Source organism: Protopterus annectens, chromosome 12.part0 (assembly GCF_019279795.1).
Source record: "Protopterus annectens isolate FY-2018-M chromosome 12.part0, PAN1.0, whole genome shotgun sequence".
NCBI lineage: Eukaryota > Metazoa > Chordata > Ceratodontiformes > Protopteridae > Protopterus > Protopterus annectens.
Window position 1 is genome coordinate 1,263,493,335 of NC_056746.1, and position 22,980 is coordinate 1,263,516,314.

The 22,980-nt window shown below is 37.0% G+C and overlaps 1 protein-coding gene across 1 annotated transcript in view; it reads right to left on the reverse strand.

Moving 5' to 3' along the window:
- Nucleotides 1–1,619: 1,619 nt before the first annotated feature.
- The window catches only part of GGT7 (gamma-glutamyltransferase 7), a 590,994-nt gene continuing 569,633 nt past the window's right edge, over nt 1,620–22,980 (reverse strand). The window contains exon 15 of the mRNA XM_044090287.1: nt 1,620–2,651. Coding sequence (XP_043946222.1) covers nt 2,488–2,651 — 164 coding nt within the window. The 3' untranslated portion in view covers nt 1,620–2,487. The remainder of the gene's footprint in view (nt 2,652–22,980) is intronic.

Consider the following 22,980-nt stretch of genomic DNA (forward strand, 5'->3'; position numbering starts at 1 on the left):
AAAAACATTTATGGTCTTTGTATGACACATGATGTGGATGACTGCTGTGTAATGGGTGTTTGGAATGACACTGAGAACCTTTCTAGAGAATTCACCAAACTACTGTTTGGGAAACTGTTGTTTAGCAGAGCTTCTGATGGCTAACCTGGTGCATCTTTGGGGATTTGCACTTACTCAAGTCACACAATTTCAAACACAGAATTCCAACACTGAACTTTCAGAAGTTCGGAGTTAATTATTATAACTAGGTTGGTTCAACTCAGGCCTAAGAATAATAACGTAGGAGTGCAAGAAGCAACATGTCCCCTGCATGAAGTCGAGAAAGAATGCCTGTCAGTTATTCTTAACTCAATATAAAGATTTGGCCTTAAATACTATATTTTGGAATTTTAATTTCCAGAACATCATACCAAATGCACATTGTGGTTATAATATTTAAGTGGTGCCCATAATAGTTTTGGTCCTTTGTTAAGTACTTAACTCCATGTGGCAGACATTCCTGTGACAAACTTGCCCAAGTGCTTTGTGAATCTACTTCATTAACATTGTTTGGAATCCTTAAAGAAGTACCTTCTACATGTAAGTGATGTTTTGTTAACTTATCTTTAAAATGTTTCTTGCCACAGTACTTACTCTAATGGAGGCATTATTTTTGTGACCAGATTTTAAGAATGTTTTAAATTGGTAACAAACTACTTTGTGGAGGTTCTGTCTATGTGATTGGTGTTACAGAATGTTCTTGGATCCTTTTCCTAACTAGGAGGATGGAGAGAATAGTTTTCTGGAACTTTAAGGTGGGTAACCACGGAGATAGATCACATTAGGAGTGAAGATGGCAGTCAGAGACTGGACAAGTGTAACAAAAGCAATGATTTGGTCTTGAATAGTAGACACATGTAGGGTGTGTGTAGAGGAAAAAAGAAGTCAGCTTATAGAGGGATGAGGGCCTTGGGGCCAGAGGGAATGGTATATTAAGAGAATATGGAAAAGGCATCTTGAGTTGTGTAGAAAACAATCTGAGAAACTGAGTTAGCTAAAGGGGTCACATATGGGAATAAATGTTTATTTAGAGTGCAAAATGACTTGGACAGAAGCCGGGCTATTAGGCAGGGCAGTAACAAGTTTCAGGAAACCTGGGAGCAGACAGAGGTTCTTGACAGAATTTTTGACCCTTAGATAAATACCATACAGAACTGATGTCTGACTTATCAGTTCTGGATCCCTAGTTAACTGTTCCTGAGATGATTTTCAAAGGACAGCTAATCAACATGTTTCAGATGCTCTGCCAGTAGTTGCACTGCTCATATTTAGAATTTTTTGGGATGCTTGACAAAGTATTTTCACAAGCAGACTTCTGGGTCTCTGACATTTAGAAATATTCTGGATTTAGTATGTCACAGTGCTACCTTTTTGACAGCTCAGGGTTATGACAGACTTGGATCTCTCTCACCCATTACATTACATAATACACATATGAGGACATCTGTACTTCAGTGAGTAACACAGATTTGGCACCCCCACAAAACCAGCAGAAGTCACATTCATAGGACTTCGATCAGCTTTGTCCGTGCAGTATGAATCAAGGCAATGCAAAAAGGACACACAGACCTCAAAAATAGTACATTGGATAGCAAAATAACAATAACTTTTATTTCACATTGACTGTACCACTGTGATGATTTTCTAAAGAACTAGGTTAAGAATAAATTGTTACTGTGAACAAGATACTTATGAAATATGTAACAGTAATAATATTTAAAGGATTTGAAATATAAGTATATTACAGAGTACGTATGGTAATTATTCTTTCTTGGCAAAAAACTGTTAAGGCAAGCAGCATTATGTTCAGTTTTGTTAAAAGTTTTATACTAAGCTTGTCTGAGGTCCACCGTGAACTGTAATGGTGTTAATACAAGTGTTACTGTTGGCGGAACAGACAAACATGAATGGCCAAAAATTAAAACTGCATACAGATAATAAATTAAAAAAAAATCTATAAAAACATTTAAACATTGTTTGCAGAGGAAAACATTTAAATACCAAACTAAAGCTCAACACAAAGCTCTGTTAACATTCAATTTACCATTCATTATACCAGCCAGATTCAGTATTAAACATGCCAGTGTTTATCTTAGAACTCCACAATTTCCTCTGCACTTACTTTTTTCCATTATCCTAGTTTTGTCTGTATTACTTAAATATGTCTAATTTAATTAATATTTGTTAAAGTAACTTCCACCTCTATAAAATCTGCCCTCCGACATGATGTGATTGGTACATCCTCATATGTCACGCTCTGAAAGTGGTGTTTATTTCTTTGGGGGGAAGCAGAGGTGGAAAGTGTACATATTTGGGTATCTGCAACAGGTACAGCAAATACTTTTTTTATTCTTGGTGGCATTATACAGGAGTGCTTTTTATGAGTACTTCAGTGTCATCTTTTTCCCCCAGATTTTTCATGAAATGAATGCACAGTTAAATATATCACTAGGCAACTGAGAAAGCAGCGGAATCATTACTTCTTGGGTCCTTCACTCCAATGATTAGATCATTGATTCGGCGTGCTCCATGAACCAAAGAAACAGAGTCCACTCTTTTAACAGTATGACCTCTGACATCTAAGAACTCTTCATCTTCTTCAAGGAAATCACCTAAACAGAAAACAGTGAAATATGTTTCATACAAGTAGTCAATATTACAGATTTTCTTCCCATTTTCAGTCCCCATCACCTTACTCATGATAAAGTACTATGCTTTTTTATATAATTACTGTTATGATTAAAATATACTAGCATTAAACTAAATAAGTCTTTTAAAGTGTACAAATGAAAATATGGACTAGTGAAGGTTCTAAAAGGTAATGAACTTACATATTTTTAAAAGTTTACTTTAAAACTAGTTACAAAAAATGTACATGTTGACTGCTGGATTTTGGTTTAGTGGGAAGAAATAATGACATATTCAAAAAGACAATAGAAGAACATTACCACTTATCAGGCTGTCTAGCTTATTTCTCTCATTCTTTATCCCAAAGTTTCCTTTGAATTCCTCAATGGATTTGTATGTCATTACTCTCTGGCAAGTCACTTCAGAGTCCCATGATAAGTCTTTTATATTCCAGTTACTGATCCACGCATATGCCTTTCCTCTCTGTGTTCTTTCCTTTTGAGTCCATACCCTAAATACTCCCAACCCACTGATGGTATGGTGAGACTAAATCATGCTCAGTCTCAGTTTTCCATCCAAGAAGACATTCCTGGTGCCTTCAGCCTTTCCTCCAACTACAGCCTCCATCTCCTGCACAAATTATCCAACAGACTGAAGTCCTGTTCCCTGTAAGGCTTCTAGAGCTGCAATATGTACTCCAGGCAAGGCCTCAGCAGTATCACATACAGTGGAAGTATGGCATATGCAGTATCATGCACAGTGGAATTATGACATATGCAGTATCATATACAGTGGAAGTGTGGCATATGCAGTATCATACACAGTGGAAGTGTGACTTATGCAGAATCATATACAGTTAAAGTATGACATATGCAGCATCATATACAGTGGAAGTGTGACATATGCAGCATCATACACAGTGGAAGTGTGACTTATGCAGAATCATATACAGTGAAAGTATGACGTATGCAGTATCAAATACAGTGGAAGTATGACGTATGCATTATCACATACAGTGGAAGTGTGAGATATGCATTATCACATACAGTGGAAGTGTGACATATGCATTATCATATACAGAGAAAGTATGAAATATGCAGTATCACATACAGTGGAAGTATGAAATATGCAGTATCACATACAGTTGAAGTGTGAGATATGCAGTATCATATACACTGGAAGTATGACATATGCAGTATCACATACAGTGGACGTGTAATATATGCAGTATCACATACAGTGGAAGTGTGAGATATGCAGTATCATACACAGTGGAAGTGTGACATATGCAGTTTCACATACAGTGGAAGTGTGAGATATGCAGTATCATATGCAGTGGAAGTGTGACATGTGCAGTATCATATACAGTGGAAGTGTGACATATGCATTATAATATGCAGTATCATATACAGTGGAAGTATGACATATGCAGTATCACATACAGTGGAAGTGTGACATATGCAGTATCACATACAGTGGAGGTGTGACATGCAGTTTCACATACAGTGGAAGTGTGAGATATGCAGTATCATATGCAGTGGAAGTGTGACATGTGCAGTATCATATACAGTGGAAGTGTGACATATGCATTATAATATGCAGTATCATATACAGTGGAAGTATGACATATGCAGTATCACATACAGTGGAAGTGTGACATGCAGTTTCACATACAGTGGAAGTGTGAGATATGCAGTATCATATGCAGTGGAAGTGTGACATGTGCAGTATCATATACAGTGGAAGTGTGACATATGCATTATAATATGCAGTATCATATACAGTGGAAGTATGACATATGCAGTATCACATACAGTGGAAGTGTGACATATGCAGTATCACATACAGTGGAAGTGTGACATATGCTTCCCTTGTGTCTGCTACCCATTTGCCAGGCAAATCAACATCCTACTGATTTTGTCCACAGTTCACTATTACACTGTGCTGTATTGCCAGCACAGACAGCTTCAGACGTTAGGCAGAGTCAGATTCACCACAAAGTGAAAGCAGCTAAAAATATGCATCTCACTCTCAAGGACCTTTTACACATATAGGTAAAGTGAACTATCTAAGGACAAGCTTGTTTTAAATATCACTGATGTACCTGACACCTGTAGTATTGTCTTGGCCTCTAAGTTTTAGTGAATGCTTTTCACTATTGTTTACATCAGCCAAATTGGCTGACCGCAGATTTCACTGGGATTTAAATAATTCTAATGCAGCCTTAGTGAAGGCACATATTCAGAGAGTATTAAGCTTGACTGTAACACAGACATGGTCTTTATTCCAGGTAATCTTATTAGGAAACCTATAGAAGAATTTTTACCAGTTTTATCTGTTGTAGGAATATATAAACAAATCAAAGCGTTTGATAAAAATCAGTCTCTAATTTTAGACTCATTAGCCTTAGTTTTTTTTTTTATTGGGGGGGGGGGGGGGCGGAATACTTTAAGCTAGTCACATTAAAAAATGTATACTATTGTACATTTATCTTAAATCTAACACTAAATATCCCGGTCGAATTAATTCTAGATCTTGTCTAACTGATAACACATGACTGATGTTAGTATGGAACTGAGTATTATATGAGCGGGTTTTCCTGTTGATTTCTTGTACTAGGATCAGGCAAAAGCTGTCATGGTATTGCACACACTAGTACTTTGGAAGATCTGCATTCTGCAACACCTTAATGTCACTACCATCAAGCATTTTCGCATTGCAGAATAGCAGTTTACCATATCCTTCAGAGTCAGAATAAATATGTTGTCTGAACCGCAAAGAGTCACCCATGCGGTTATGCAGAGGTCTCCTTTTAGTGCAAGATATCTGTACAGTCAGTCAGTGGAAATATGCTGTGTTTCTTGATCATTGCACGATGAGGACAGTGGTTACATCTATTTATGACCAGCAAGTTCTGCAAACATACTTAGACTAGCTTTATGCCAGTATGACAGGCCATTATAAATAGCCTTTGCTTTAACTCTCCCCCCAAAAAATAAATAAAGAGTCCTGTCATGTATTTTGTTGATAGCAATAATATATATCCATATACCATTTGAAATATTATTTTACAGAACATATAAAGATGTGCCCTCAGCTGTGGATTCCAAGTTCAATTGCCAATGACATTCAGGGAATGTTCCATTAAACAAATTCTACATACTGAATGAATTCATAGATACAATGCTAAATGTGGCTGGGGTTTGTGTCATTTTAATGATGACAGCTACTAATGTTACAACTGTGCCATATCAATTATAGGCTACGTAAATGGGAATGGATTTATACATTCAAGATAATATCCTGCTAAGAAAAGTTAGTATTCTTGAGTTTATGCATAACATAATTTCTACAGTGGAGGCTAGGAAACTCTTGAGAGGTAGCAAGAGCCTTTTACTTAATGAAGATCGCCTGACTTTTAATTTCAGTTCTTTACAGTTTTATAAAGTTATCAACATCTAACAAAATTACCTGTCCATCTAAAGCTTGTGAACACTTTGGTGCACTACAGAACTTCCTTATGATTTACAGCAAGCTGACCTGTGGTTTAGACTACAGGAGGCAAGATGTAAGCTGCTAGACAGCCTAGTTAAGGTTAGAACCTGCATTATTCAAGCACAGTGTAATGCTGTACCATGCTTCTCCTACGTCCCTTCCATGGGCAGTGCTCGCAACGTCTGTTGAAGCTGCCCTTCTTTCACTTTCTGCTCCCTCACTGAACATGAAGAGGGTACTGTCAAGTGCTGACGCTCACTGCTCTCTTCTTTCATCTCGTAATTCTCATTAAAAGTCTTTCACTTTATTTTCTACAGGCACCTAAGCAGGACCTAGTCAAATGTATATTTCTGCTATTTCCCAGATTGTCCTAGCCACCTCTTCTTGTCTCAGAACCAATACAAATTAACTTATTCCTCCCTTCTCCCTGTGTCCTCTACAATGAATCACAGTAACGAATCCTGTTTCTTGAGTATACTGCACCCCCCATATCTCTATTACTTGCACCACTTTCTTTCAAAGCCATGTACCTTGAAAACACTGTCTCCTACCTACCTATCCTCTTTGGTCCATGTTTGCTTTTCATGCCTGAAATGTCTTTGTCTCTGTTTAGTGACACTATATAGATATGGTTCATCTTACCTGTATTTATCATTTTGACACCAGGGCAAGTGGCCACACCCAAAAGACCCTGCACGACCATGACATGGACATAAAGCAAATGACAGGCACAGTTTATCGAGAACAAACACAAACAGGTGAGAATCCTCAGTATTCAACACTCTCTCACACACACACACACACACACACACACACACGTAAACCAAAGTTAGAAAGGTTTAATCAAATTCATAATGAATTAAGCAAGTGAAATCCATTATTCAGGTGAACACCATTATACTGTACGATGTCAACCAGTAGAATAGTAGTTTGAATAAATTAGCAGAAAACGTTCACTTGTTTTTAGACATTCCACAGTAACATTTAATTATTTGAGTAAATAAATACTGCTGCTGTGGCCTGCTCCTAAATTTATTTAGCTCAGTGACCTAATTCACTCCACACAGTACAGAATATACCAGAGAGATGGGACCAGGAATGAGAAGAAATTATCATTTATTTGAGGTATGTTCTTGCATGGTTACAGTAGGAGGTACTTGACAGAAACACATTTGTCAGCAAGATATATATGTGGGTCTACTTCACAAGCATCTACTGAACAGAATAAAACATAGAATGTTGACAGTCCCAGTGTCTTGAGACGAAACTCACCAAAAAAACGGCAATTCAGCAGCTGAAAAGTGTGTACGAAAGCCAGTGGAACAAATTAAACAAATGCCTTCAAAAACCAGCGATATCCACAGCCAAACTCTCAGCAGTTGAATAAACTTTTTTGAAAGCCAGTGGAACAGATAAAACAAATGAAACAAATGTCTTCAAAAACCAACGGTATCCTCAGCCAAACTGTAATTTTATTGAACGAAACACAGAATAATCCAAAAGGTTAAGCGCTTTCACTTGCTAAATGGCAAGCTTCTTCAGAACAAGTTGAAACAAACCTCTCAGCAGTTAAACTTTTTGGCGCCAAAATTCAAAATACACAATGCTTCATATTAAAGGTATATGACACCTAAAAATACACATAGAGCAAAACCTATTATTATAAAAATCCTATCTATGCTAATCACTATGTGAACAAATATGATATATGATATATATTATAAAATATAAATCTAAACCTTAAAAATATTTTAGTATTAAATATTTATATGTATAATGCCTAGGTAATACAGAACAAATTATTACATATCCGTCCAAACTGTCCTATAAAAACTATAAAAAACTAAACAACAACACAATAACCAAAACATATATTTAGTCCTAAATCTTCCTGTGTATAAAAATATTGTGACAAGTATTTGTTCACATAGTGATTAACATAGATAGGATTTTTATAATAATAGGTTTCATAATAATAGGTTTTGCACTATGTGTATTTTTAGGTATCATATACCTTTAATATGAAGCATTGTGTATTTTGAATTTTGGCGCCAAAATGTTTATTTAACTGCTGAGAGGTTTGTTTCAACTTGTTCTGAAGAAGCTTGCCATTTAGCAAGTGAAAGCGCTTAACCTTTTGGATTATTCTGTGTTTTGTTCAATAAAATTACAGTTTGGCTGAGGATACCGTTGGTTTTTGAAGACATTTGTTTCATTTGTTTTATCTGTTTCACTGGCTTTCAAAAAAGTTTCTTCAACTGCTGAGAGTTTGGCTGTGGATATCGCTGGTTTTTGAAGGCATTTGTTTCATTTGTTCCACTGGCTTTCGTACACACTTTTCAGCTGCTGAATTGCCGTTTTTTTGGTGAGTTTCGTCTCCAGACACTGGGACTGTCAACGTTCTATGTTTTATTCTGTTCAGTAGTTGCTTGGAATGTTGTTTGTGCTGGTTACTTCACAAGCATGAAATTGCACATAACAGAAAAGATTACCAGGTTTCCCATAGCAAGTAATGACTGGGTCAACAACTAATGGACAATACATCACTCCATCTATAGCCCACCCAGGTAGGAGGCTACACACCCCACACCCTACAAACTCTGGGATTGCACTACAGTAGGGAAAAGGGTACATTACCCTTTGTTGGCTCAGTGGTTACTCACCATAGAAAACTTGTCAGCTATGTGGTCGTTGTGTAACTGAAGTTTCGGTGTTCTCGTCTTGGGCATCTGATTTATAAAAATGTTCAATTATCGGTGTCAGCAATTTTACAAATAGGACATTGTACTCCAGTTACAAATTCTTCTTCTTTGCCTAATACCTCTCTGGCTTGCAGACTAAGGCTCACACATTTTATAGTATGCCTCAGTTTGCTTGGTTATCTCTGACAACAGATTATTCATTTTAATTCTGATGAAAAACAAAGGACCAAAACAAATTGTCATATATTTTCTAGTACGTACTCCTTCTCAAGAATTTAATTCTCAGAACCAGTATGTGCCACGTATCAAATATATTATTTCTTTTTCACTATACCTAAGCTGCTGCTTAACACTGCACCTGCTTAAAGCACATAAGAGAGGTAAAGGTAAGCTTATTACATGTGTTACAGGTAGGGCATGTCTGCAAAAGAACTTGATAAACTGACCATTTGGGCACATATAAATAATATGCTGATAAATACATCAAAAGTATATGAGATTTGGGAGACATAAATTGAAAGGTAAATATTTAATACAGCTCACGGTGATTGAAACTGTAGATTCATTTAAGGACTTGGGTATATGGGTAGATTCAGCTTTGAGTTTTTCCTAATCATATCAACCACCTGGTTAATGATAGTTATAGAACTATGGGTTGTATAAAAAGATTTATAAAGTCTAGGAAATCAAAAATGATGAAGTCATTGTTTGTTAGTTACATCCGACTCGAACTTGAGTATGGAATAACAATATGAAAACCTTTTTAGAAAACAAGCATGGGTGAACTAGAAAGAGTAGAGCAGAAATATACCAAGGGCATCCACGAATATGAAAATTTAAGTTATTATGAAAGACTAAAATATCTGAACTTGTACAGTGCCTCTTACAGGTAATCTAAGAGGAGATCTTATTCAGGTATATAGGGCATTTAGAAACAACTATCTCTGGGAATGTTTGGGTTTATCAAAAAGTACTAGGGAATCATCAGACAACCTATGCAGAAGATTCTTTTGGAATGAGAAGTGTACTAATTGGCTCTCTGAGAGAGCAGCTGATGCACTGAACAGACTACCAAATTACATTAAAGCAAGTACTAAGTTTAGATATTTTTGATAACAGCCTGGACACGTATTATGGGAACAAGTGTTTTAGTTTATTGGCAGGTTAGAAGGGCATTAATGCCCATGCTTAAAATATTTGTATGTATATATATGATGTTTTTTCTTTAAACCAATCATTTACTTTATTATCAGAACAAACAAAAAGTAAACAATAGCTGATTAATATCAATAAAACTACTTACAAAAAGGATTGTATGACCTTGGCAATAGCCAGTGCTGTAATAGTTACATGTACCATATATGCCTGTCTTTACATTGTTTTAGCCAATTTATATGTCAAAATACACAAAAAAAATCATTATCAATTTTCCAGTACACATAATATTTTGTCTTTTCCCTTCTTACCTATTCTAAATAAAAAAATCTACTGCCAATCATTAGCGGACCGGAGTTCCACTGTGGCGACCCCTAATCGGGAAAAACCGAAAGACAACAACCTATTCTAAATAATCATATAACCTCAAGCATATATCATATGTATTTTGATCAATTCACCCTAAAACAATGATGTTTGCCATTGTGGACTAATGGCTGACCATTCAATCCATCCTTCAAAATGTACATATTTACTTTCACAACCATCTCCTGTTGCAGAGAACATTTAACCTCAAATCCTTCCTAATTAATATTATTACAGTAATTAACTACCAACACAGGGCCCCATATTACCAGTACCAGGCATATTTTCAGTACTGTAAAACCCTTTATGCTGTTCCCATCACCCTGCTTACCCTACAGTTGACAATATATCAAGTTAATAAATATAAAATACCCTCCCCTTTGATCACAGGCAGATATTTGCACAGTATATTGTTCAATAACAATATGAAAGAAAAAAAAGGAGTGATCCATGTCTATTCCCCACATATACTCCCGAATAATATAGAACTAAAGCCTATGTAAAATGTCTGTAATCAACACTTCTATGTAACTGGTCAACACTGTTTGAACATGATGTCAAACTTCAGTGATCTAACTAAATGACTCTTTCAATCCAGCTACTGAAGCATCCCTACCGCAGCACAATCAAAATGCATTACTATAGCTTTCACCTTATGGTCAAACTTACAAATGCCCATATCAGGTTATATCTACTGTAGTATGCCCCCTTCACTAGCAGCCAACATGCTTAATTATAATCTTAATACAATTTTTAAGCCAAACTGGCAAGTGCAAACTACTATCCTTAAGCAACCAGAAAGAAACAGAAAGACCTATAAAAGTTCACACCCAAGCTCAGAATACTATTTATTAAAGTAGAGGCCTCAAAAGAACAAACCACCATTCTGCATGACAACTCATGTGGCCCATGTAATTTCATCTGTGAACATACTCACCTCAAGCAACATGCGACCACAGTACCACCACCCTATGTCTTCTTGTTATTTCCATTTCTCCTCCACTTCAAAGGTTTCTGGATGGTCATTATTTCTGCCCAAGTCCTCAGCTGGAGAGTACTCATATTAATCAGAAGGATGTCCTGCAATCCATCACTGACTGAGCTGATGGGAACATTTCCATTCCTGTGGGGAAGACTACCTTAAGAACTACAAGGAATGATAAATTATATTGAATTCTGCATTACTAACATTCCTTATCTTGGGCTAGAAGCTGTATCATTTGTTGCCAAGTAGAGTCCAGGAAGTTATGGTCCAACATCAATGGTCTAACTTCCATCATAATCCACTTCCCTAGTTGTCAGTACTGTGAAAAAATTGTTTTTTTCATACCATGTCACAAACTGTACAGAAATTTATCTCGGATATCAATGCTTTCTATCTGGGAGTCAACGGGGGACTGGGAATTGGCATAAGGGGAATCGGAGTTGGCATTTACCTTACAGACAAAAGGGTTTGATTCTCACAAAATGAAATTGGCAAGCTTAAGACAGTACACAAAGGCAGCTAGTCTAGTATGTACCTATGAACCTAAAACACTAGCTAGCCTGGTACTTACCTATGAACCTAAAACAGCAGCTAGCCTAGTACTTACCTATGAACCTGTAAAAGCAGCTAGTCGGTTAATTAGCTATGAATATATCTGCCAATGGCAACAGCAATCAATATACTTTCACTACTCCCAAGGAATACTTAAAAAAAAAAAAAAAAAAACAGTCCATCTGCCATTTCTGTTTTCTGAAATTCAAAGGATCCAAGAAAAAAAATCATCTTTCCTTCCAATATTCTACCCAGTCCTAAATTGTGCCTTCTTGCCTTGTCTTGTAAATAATATAATGGAACTAGCTAAAACAATGTAAAAAAACAGGTATATATGGTATGTGCAGCTATTAGAGCACTAGCTATTGCCAAGGTCATACAATCATTTTTTGTAAGAAGTTTTATTGTATATAAATCTAATTAAACAGTTTTGGCCAGTTAATTCTATCAACCCATTTTTATACCTTTGCAGCTTAGTGCTCTAAGGACATCATGGTGTTACTCTGCTTCTACAAAAACTCACTGAAATCATCCCCAAAAGATGTGAATTACTAACATGATGATTCAGGAGCCCAAACACTGCTCTCATCTGCTGCTGCATGCTTTCATAGCCTTAACACGATCTGAATTTCAAAGTCTAAACACTTGCCGATGGTTACTATCATTGCTAATAACACTATCTGAATTTCAAAGTGACATCACTTGCTAATGGTTACCATCACTGCTATTAACAATGTCTGAATTTCAAAGTGACATCACTTGCTGATGGTTACCATCATTGCTAACAAGAGGTATAATGTCTGCCAACTGCCCAGCTCCAACTTCTGTGTCTCCACACATGACATCTTCATTTTTTGCTGAGATCTGTGGGAAATCCTCTCCAGCACTACCACTTCATCTACTAATAAAGCCAAAATTGGACCAAAACATAAGTCAAATGTGCAAATAATAGCTTAAAACATTAACATGTTTTGGAGTTGCTGAAGAGAATGCCAGCCATCATGAATCATTGCAAATGTTCTTCCACCTAATGATTCATAGGTACGTTCTAAGTTACCTATCCTTGTGGGCCATTTTAAGTTTAACCAATTTCCCTCAAAGGTAAGAACCCTGTACCTTGTAGCTTTCAGGTAAACATCTTAACCATTATGACAACCCCAACCATGACCTACATTAAAGCCTAATGAATTTTATTCTGGATGGCCTCAGTAAAGGATGTACCATTATTAAAACAAAATCAACAGTGTAAAGGATGAGGAAACAGTCAAAGATATGTTAGTGAAGATTTCTGATGAACAGTGAACACATACCATGGACATGGACAGATTATTGTGATACTGCACTGAACGCCTAAACTTGTGCAATGATAAAATGCAGAATTCTGCACTGCATATCAGAGTCCTGTTGCCAAGATAACTTTGAAACTATCAGCACACTTCATCACTAATCCTTTTTTTTTTTTGCTAGACCAAAAGTCAGTGCATTGTAGACTCAGTGACACTGTCTAGGTCTGCAAAAACACTGAGGGAAAGTATATTTCTGTCTAAACTGAAGATTTTATATGACAGTATGAGTACTCTCTTCAGAAACCATGCTGCGCCAAAGATCAGGGAGCTAAACTTAATAAATTTATTTAACTTATTTTTCCAGATCTAGCAGGATGGACAGAAGTTATGTGGAGTTATAAGTGAAAGAGCCATCAGTTCCTTTAGCAACAAGTATCAAAATTAATTTGCCAACTACCAGCTGGTTAAAAGATCATGTTCAAAGGCATGAAATGTAATGCTGCATCTGTACTCTGTTTCTGCCTTACGGAAACAGTGATGTGCAGTGGCTGTTTAAGTCTTGTTTTCACATAAAACAATACATTTATGTGAAAATAAGACTTTTGTAAAAGTAGTTTGGATATGTTCATGATTATGCCTTTCCAGGTTCACACCTGTGAAGAGCAAGGAGTGCTGATGTTGTCTAGGGTGCAGAAGCCTTCTGCCCCCTGGGTGTAGCACTTGTAGTAAAACAGTGGAGTCCAGCAGAAATAAAATACTGTGTCACATAACGAGTGCTCCAACAATAGAAATATTTGTTAAATATTACTTTTGCTGGGTAGCTCATCTTGTGACGTTTTTCCCCCTAAGTATAGTGCTGTTCAGCAATTTCAGGTAACTTCTGACTAAAGCATGCCACAGAATCACATCATCATGCCGTTAGGCTTGATGATACAGTTAAAAAGAAACCGCAAGTTCCATGCTGTGTGCACACTAAAATATGTTTATTTTTTATTTTAGTTACTTAAACTAATTTTACTTGTTTAAATTTTGGGGCAGAATGGATTTGGAGATTGGCTAACATGTTCTAGGATGAGTCAAATCTTTGAACTTGATCTTTAAAAGATATTCCATAAGTAGATTTGGCTATTTTGTATGCACACATTTTTAAGAATCTAGGGTGAAGAACATCAGACCCAGGGATTCTATTTTCAGACAAGGCAAGATTTACATTTTTGTTTTTAAAATGCTGCATTGCAATCTCCTTAAAAAGAAAGTGGGATTGTCTTATTTTTCAGGTATGCAGAATGTAGTGCCTTTCTTCACAGGAATCATACAAGATGAGCTGCAAGAACTCTGAGTTTAAAACTGCAGTTTGACTGTACTGATTTTTGGGATTTTCACCATTTAAAGTTTGGATATTTCCATTACTTTTTAGTTTTGCTCTTATTATATTATAGTATGTTGTATTTTAAACTTTGTTTTACTACAAATTTATTTCGTGAAGTCTTAAAAGTAGTTGACAAAGATCAGTTATGAAACATTCATTTTGCATTCAATGTCTGAATAAGAATTACATTTAGCTAATTAGTAGGAGGAGGTAAGAAACAGTTTTCTTATTTAATGTATTCACTTACATTCCTCTTCAGCTACAAGAGTTCTAAGTTTAAAAATTGCGGTTTGCATTGATTTTTGGACTTTTAGCGGACCGAAGTTCCACTGTGGCGACTCCTAACCAGGAAAAGCCGAAAGAAAGAAAGAAACAAACAAACATTTTCCACACACCCATGCAATTTTTGTTGTGCTTTTAAATTTAGTGGCCTTTTTAGCTGCTTATCCCTGCTGCAAATTAGAGTTTGCAAGCCCCTCCCAGTACCATTTGTGCTGGACACTGGTAGTTCAAACTGATAAGGCACTCTCATTAGACTCTTAAAGCTGTAGTTAGCCTCTGTTTCATAGAACTCCATTTCAACTAGTGTACACTGCAATATTCAGAGAGTTAATCTGAATTGTATACTGTCATTTTCTGCATTTTTCCTTGTTTTAACCAAAATTCAACTGTTTGCATTTTTAACTTGGTCTGGGACCTTAGTCTTGTAGTATCCCTCACACTAGTGTGGGAGAATTGTGTGTTGCTGCAGGATCTGAGCCTCATTTATTTAATTTCTACTGCTTTTTACAGTTTGCATTTTACTTGATCTGAGGGGCTTAGTCTTGTGATAAAACTGAAAATAGTGAGAGAATTGTGAATTGCTGCAGGATCTGAGCATCATTTATTACATTTCTACTGCATTTCTTTGTTTGCATTTTACTTGGTCTGGGACATTAGTCTTGTAGGAAAACTCACAAAAGTGAGACAATTGTAAATTGCTACATTATCAGAGCCTCATTTACCACACTTCTACTGCATTTTTACTTTTGCATTTTAGTTGATCTGGGGACCTTAGTCTTGCAGTATCACTCACAATACTGAGAATTGTGAATTACTGTAGGACCTGAGCCCTATTTATTACATTTCTGCTGTTTTTTTCTGCTTGTATTTTAGTTGTTCTGGGGACCTTAGTCTAGTCTGGTAGTATCACTCACAACAGTGACAGGCTTGTGAATTGCTGCAGGATCTGAGCCTCATATATACATTTATACTGCATTTTACTGTTTACTGACTGTATTTCTCTCTAACTCATCTCCTATAACTTGCTTTGAGCTCTGCAGTAGTGGTTTGCAGTGCCCTATTATAGATGCAAGCACATAGAGTCATAATTTTCCATATAAATCTTCCTCTGCTATATTTTCAAGTATCTAGCTGAATGTAGAGCAGCTAGTTTGCCCACTAAAAAGCATTACTCCAAGAGTGTTGCTTTAGATCAATCCTAGACCTCTCCTCCCAGGCCAACATCTCTAAACCCCAATTGCACTATCCTTTTTAGATCACAAAAAAGGAGGATCCACAGCCATAGATGTACACTTTCCTACTGTCTCTAGCCATTCTGGTGGAAATAGGCATCCTAAGACAACGTAGCAATTGTCTCATGTTTACTTACAACCAACTTATTCTTAACTTACTTCTTAAGCTACTCCATCTCCAAATAACATTCAGTAAAGTTCAATACCATATCCTTGCTAGCTCTAGGTCCCTGCCTGTGACCCAGGACATCCATATACTACTTACTTGAAAGTACTAGAGTCGCTCACAATTCAGCCCAACACCATATTCATGGGTCATTTCCACAATCCTGGCATAAAATGGGATACATACACAGCCACTAACATACAAGCTCAATGATTCCTGAATTTTGTCCATGCAAACACACTGGAACTGCTTGTCTGCACATCTACTAGGGGTGCAAATATCCTGGATCTGGTGATCACAAATATGAGGGAATGTTACACCCCCCCCCCCTCTTGTGTAATGTGCTTACTGGTCAGATCAGATCACAAAAGAATCACCCTTGAAATAAATATTAAGACTGAACTCCTAACAAACCCCAGAACATTTAAGAACTTTTCCAAGGCTACCTCCTATTAAGTGATGGGACAGCTAAATTCCAAGAACCCCAAACTCAGAGAATACAGTGGAGTATGCAGAAGTGTTTACAGAAACCCTGTACAAGCATGTAAATAGCTGCATAGAAACAGCAGTACCAAACCAAAATAAACTCAGGTCAAACTCCAAAACCAAGCCCCCTTGGTGGACCCCTCAGTATAAATAGGTTGTAAAAACAAAAGAAATAAGAAGGCTGTTCCCAAACGACAAACTCCCTTATCAGTATCAACAAGCAAAAAAGGGGGCAAATCAAGTCTACCAAATTCAACTTTGATGTAAAAATAGCCTTAAAGACTAAGAATAATCATAAGGAATTTTTCAGTTATGTATGCAGCGTTAAGGGAACACCCAAAAGTGTGCTGAACTAATAGTAAATGGAATGTCCTGTACCAAACCAGGGCATATAGCAAATTTGAGTGCTGATAAATTTAGCTCCAATTTCACCCCCAGGTCCCCATCAGGAAACACCCTCTACTATTTATTCCCCAACTATCACTAAATAACAGGTTGTCACTGCACTCTGCAGAGCTAGAAACACTGCATCAATGGGTCCTAATAGTATGCCAGGATGCCTCCTAAATAGCTTGCAACATGACCTGTCAGGCCCACTAGAATCTCTATTCAACCACAGCATCCAGATAGGCTTCATCTCTAGGGAATGGAGGACTGAAATGGTCATCCCTCCACACAAAGGTGGACCATCAAGAGACACAGGGAACTTTAGACCCGTACATTTGACTAGTCTTATATGCAAGGCCAATGAAAGAATTATCATGGTCCTGATAAACAAAGAAACAGGAATTCTTCAAGTACTGGACCCATCCCAGTTCAGTTTTGTCACTGGCAGGTCATGCCTACTAAACTTGGTGGACTACTTTAAGAAGGTCACTAGAGCACTGGTTGAGGGCAAAATTGTCCTTACTGCCTACCTTTACCTGACAAAGGCACTTGACACAGTACCTCACCCAGGTATTACAGACAAACTCACAAATTAGGCATAATCTCTATGTCACCCAATGGATAGCCAAATAGCTCAAAGATGGGACACAAGTTAGAGTGGGGGAAATGGAAATCCACCTCCCCATGAAGCCTGTTACTAGTGGTGTCCCAAAGGGCTTGGTATTGGAACCTCTCCTGTTTGAAATAAACTTCTCTGAACTCAAGGTAAATGTAGCAGACCTTTGCCTAACCAAATTTGATGATGACTGCAAGCTGTGTACAATCACTGCATCTCACAAAGATATAGTTATCCTCCATCAGACAAATAACTGGTGCAGAACCATGGCCTAAAATTCAATGGAAAAAAATGCTTAATAGTACCCTTTGGGAAGAAAACCATCCCTGCAAATTACAACACTGATAGCATTCCCCTAAGAGTAGACCCCCCATTGTAAGGGACTTGGGAACTCAAGTTAACCGTAACCTGAACTTTTATCACCATGTATCCATCATAGTGAAAGAATCCTTCTACACGGCACAACTTATAAGTAAGGTCATGGCATCCAGATCTAAGGAGACCATAGTCCCAACATACTCAGCCCTCATTAGACTAATAATTGAGTTTAGTGCACCCTTCAAGCATGTACCTAGCCAGACATTTACAACAGCTGGAGTGACCACTGAGGTTTCTCACTACAAGAATTCAGTGTGTAAATAATCTTGTGTTATGTGAACTGCTTTAAAAGCCCTGTCCCTGTAGTCAGTCTTCTATAAACTTTCGAGGGGCTACCTATACCTAACCTATAAGGCATATGCTGCTCCAGGCCCGATGGATCTGCTACACATTCTCAAAAAAAATAAATAAATAAATAAAAAAAAAAACCCAGCACGAGATTTACCTGATGTAAGGATCTAAACTTCATCTGTGACATAAACAAAACATACTGGAGGGACAGTATGTCTATCATAAATTACCCCTTCTCTGGAACAGACTCCCCATTCATGTGAAAAAGAGCTCTTTCCTAAGTCCTTGTCTGATGGAGGACATCTATAACTTTGTGAGATGCAGTGATTGCACACAGCTTGCAGTCATCATAATTTGGACAAATTTTTATCTCATTTCCTCCTATCTAATCTTTTAGTAATTGAGCCTCATCTACCTCTAACCTTGGCATATTTAATTTTTCCATAAATATTTCCATTTGTACCTTTTCTTGATTTCCATATTGCTCTGTGTACACATTTTCATAAAACTTTCAAAATATTTCTAATACCTCTGCAGGATCTCTGGTTATTTTCCATGTTATAGGCTCTCAAAGCATGGCAACAGCACTTTCTATTATCTTTTGCTTGAACAATTGTGCTAAAAGCTTTGTGCACTGGAGATGTTATCAAAAATCAGTTGTTATAACAGCAATCTTTCTAATTTCATGCATATTATAAAGGTAGTCCCTTACTTTTCTTTGTAGCACTCTGCAGTTGCGCCTCTTCTTGTTCTGTTAGATTCCTGCTATTCTGCAATACTTATACCTTTGTCAGTCCCAGTAAATAATTCTTGTTGCTTCTTATCTTTTTTTAATTTTGGTTCTACACGATTTTTAAACTCCACTTTCATCTCACTTCCTAGCTATATTTTCTGAAGAAATTTCTATCTTCCTTAAAAACTCCTAAATAATTTGCATTACCCATTCCTTAAATTCCTCTCTGTTTAACAGATGGGAGGGAAGTGCCAGTATTTCACTTTTATTTCATTACCTTGCATTTTTTATTTTAGTTATTATTGGTGCATGATCTGAAATAGTTATTTGATGTGCATCAAACCTTTCAATGAAACACATTTTCCTAAGAAATATAATTTATGTCTAGCCTAGCTCAGTTTTTGTACCTTAAGGAATAACATGTAAATTCTCCCAGGCTCCTACTACTGAATTCACATCTTCTATAACAAATATTTTCATAAATTTCTTCAAAAATCTACCTTCTTTTGTTATATTTTCCCTTCTAGCCCCCCCTCACTTTTGCAAATCAAATTCCCGTCTCCACTTATAAGTAATATTCCCAGTTGAAAGTTGATTATTTCTCCCAGCTTTTAAGCTCCATTGTGGCAGTTTTAAGGGTTTTTTTCCCTGTTGATCTGGTTCATTTCTAATGTACTCTTGGTTCTTTTGTCCACTCTTGTGCTTTTTCTGTCTCTGAAGCATTTTCCTTTGGAACACTGGAAGAGGTTCCACTGGCATTGTCTCTCTATGAGCTTTATCATCAGAAGAATAAGAAGCAGAATCCTTTCTGTTTGATAGCTTACTTTTTGTTGAACAAACTTTTGTATTTCCTCCTTAGTATGTTTTGCATCAAAAAATGACTGACCCTCCAGGAAGAAAATACTCTCAGGATAGCTGGATACAGCAGCTTGAATCTCATACCTTCTTTCCTGCATTCCCTGATTGCTGGAATAAATTTACTCCTATTCTGCCTGGTGTACACAGTGACTAATAATTTCCTACACTCTGCTGTCTCCAACTTTTAGTACTTTGTCCTTCTGCCACAGTTTTGCCCGAATCAACTTCTGCTGGTAGGATTGCATCTTTACTATTACAGGTCTTGGCTGCTATCTCATGCCCAGGTTTGGAGCATATACACAGTGTGCCCTTTCAATTAACAACTCCTGCTGTGAAATACCAGTCCAGTTGCTTATTTGTGTTTTCATAAAATTAATAAAGTCTGCTCGTTCCATTTTATCTGGTAGAGCAGAAAATCTCATATTTTCCCTATGTGCTCTGTCTCCTTATTCTACCATTCTTTGAAACATCTATTCTTGAGCAGTCTCATACTCAGCCAGCCTTTTCTTCTATTTTACCTCTGATTTTGCAGTTTTATCAGCTCATCTGAATATCTGTTAAAGCTTTTTGTTGTATGACTTGATATACTCGTTCAGTGTTTCATTTATTTTAATCAGCTCTGAGCACGTGTGACTTATTTTTCCACTAGATTACAAGTTATATCTTGCACCAAAGATGGAGTTTGAACTGCTTTTTGCTGAACAGCCGCAAGAGTCTTCACAGCCAGTGTTTTCGCCTCACCTTTTGTGGTTGATTTTCTTTCATGTTCTCTAAATTTCTTCTTTGCTGGCATCCAGGCAGTGCATTTACTAGCCAGTAACTGAAATTTACCCAAAAACACATTCACTTGCTCTCTTTTTTGAGTTTCAGTTTCCACACTGGGAGATCTGAAATTAAGCTGTTACCCAGTGGGCAGCCATCTTGGAAGTTCTGAAGGACAGTTTGTTTTGAGAGAAATCCTTGTGAACTCAGACAAGTTATGCAAACTCCCCATTTTCCAGACAAGTTTTAAGTTGACTCTGTAGCCCATTTGAAAAGTACAGCCCCTAAAATTAAATATTTTCCAGTAAAATCCAAAGCTCAGCAACAGAGCAGAGAACTCAAGTGTTTTAGGGGCACAGCTATTCAAAATGAACTAGCATTGCTGACCTCATCTTAGACTCTGCACCCAGGAGGATTCCCATAATCTATTCTGGGCCAAAAGGTTGGAACTACAGCAAACAATAATAGCAATTTCTGGGGGGGGGGGCTAAATTAATAGGAACACTCATCTCAAAAGTGTAATCTGTAGTCTATATCTGCTAAAATACTGGTAGCTATATAGTACATCAAGGTTTCAAGCTTTAGCCAAGTAACATCTGGATTGCTGAATCACTTGCTCTTGTCCACTGAAGATCCCACTTTGCTGGATCACATGTACTCCACATGACAAACCACTCCACTGGTGAAGAAGATCAAGGCTCTGACAGACCTCATGGATTGCCCTTGAAATGTGACATTTGTGACCGGTGGGCTTACCTCGTTACCAAATGTATATATTAAAAAAAACACAATGGATCTTAAACCTCCAATAACAGTTAAATAAAGCACATTGGAGAGAGAGAGTAATTATGCAACAGTTACTCCATCATTGGAGCAAAATGTCTTTACATGTTAAGAAGTGTAACACCCCTGCTTCCTTCAAGGAGAACCCAGGTATGTGGATGGGCATCAACAAGTGCATCTTGAGGATTGTGATCAACAAGGTCAAATTGCTCTCTTGATTTACTTGCCTTGCAATTCCTATGATACTGTGATTTGTAATTATGCCTCTAGGTCTGCCATTTTGTTAGACAGACTACATATAAGGTAAGTGCACTAATCATTGACTCTTATTACCTCCAGTGAGCAAAAAACAACTGCATGTGTTGTGTGTCGGGGGGGGGGGGGGGTAGGCTGCATATCAAATACATTTTATTCCATAGTCCAAAATCTACAAAAGTATCACCCACCAGCAGAAGCCACATGGCACACATAGAATAAAGACACAAAAGGAAGGCAGTCCCACATGATTACTGCACAAGATTTTGTAAAATTTTTGAATTCCATTAAAAAAGGAGACTTAGTAGAAAAGAGGGGGTAGGGTTAGGGGTACGTGGATCCACTTATGAAAATGGTGTTCCATTAGTGTTAGTAGTGCAAAATGAGTTGCTGCTCATTAAGTTCTTACAGAGTTGTCCCAAAAAATTACCCCTTTATTGCAAGCAGAAGTTTACAAGAAAATGAAATATCTGTCTTGTGTGTATTAGAAGTGGAATTTACAGGAAAAGCAGGCAAAAGTATTTGCTTACATGAACAGAACTGTAAAATCAGATTCATGCATGAAAGCAATGTGTGTAATGAACATTGTCTAAATCTGCTATCTTAAATTACTGGGGTGGCTTCATAAAAATAACTAATTAAATAAATAAATGAGTATACATAGACAGCAATGCATTAGAACAGTATCAGTGTAAGCTATTCAAAACGAATTAGTCATTGAAGGCTGACAGTTTAGATAACCATGATCCTCTGACAAAAATGCAATAATAACAATTTAGCTAAGCAGGATCATCTGACAAAAACGCATAATAAATATTTTAAAGATAATTACAACTAAACAGCATATTATGAAGTAGTCCCCCTAAGAAGAAATATGTTTGGGGCACATGGGATTGTCCCTTTAGGCTACAAACACAAACAGAAACAATGCATCACAAAACAGACTCACATGAAAAAATGCATGAAACGTTCAGAGAAAAAACATAAATACCAGGCTCTCTAACTAGTACAGAAACATCATTCTTATTTACAAAGCAAAATACATTATTTCTAAAATTTAAAAGGATAACTTTACCTTCTCAGCCTTGTTATCTTATCCAAGAAGAGTTTTCCTCATGTAATAGTGTTGTTTAAATAAACCCTTACAAAGTAGCAATTAACTCTTAGGTCTTGT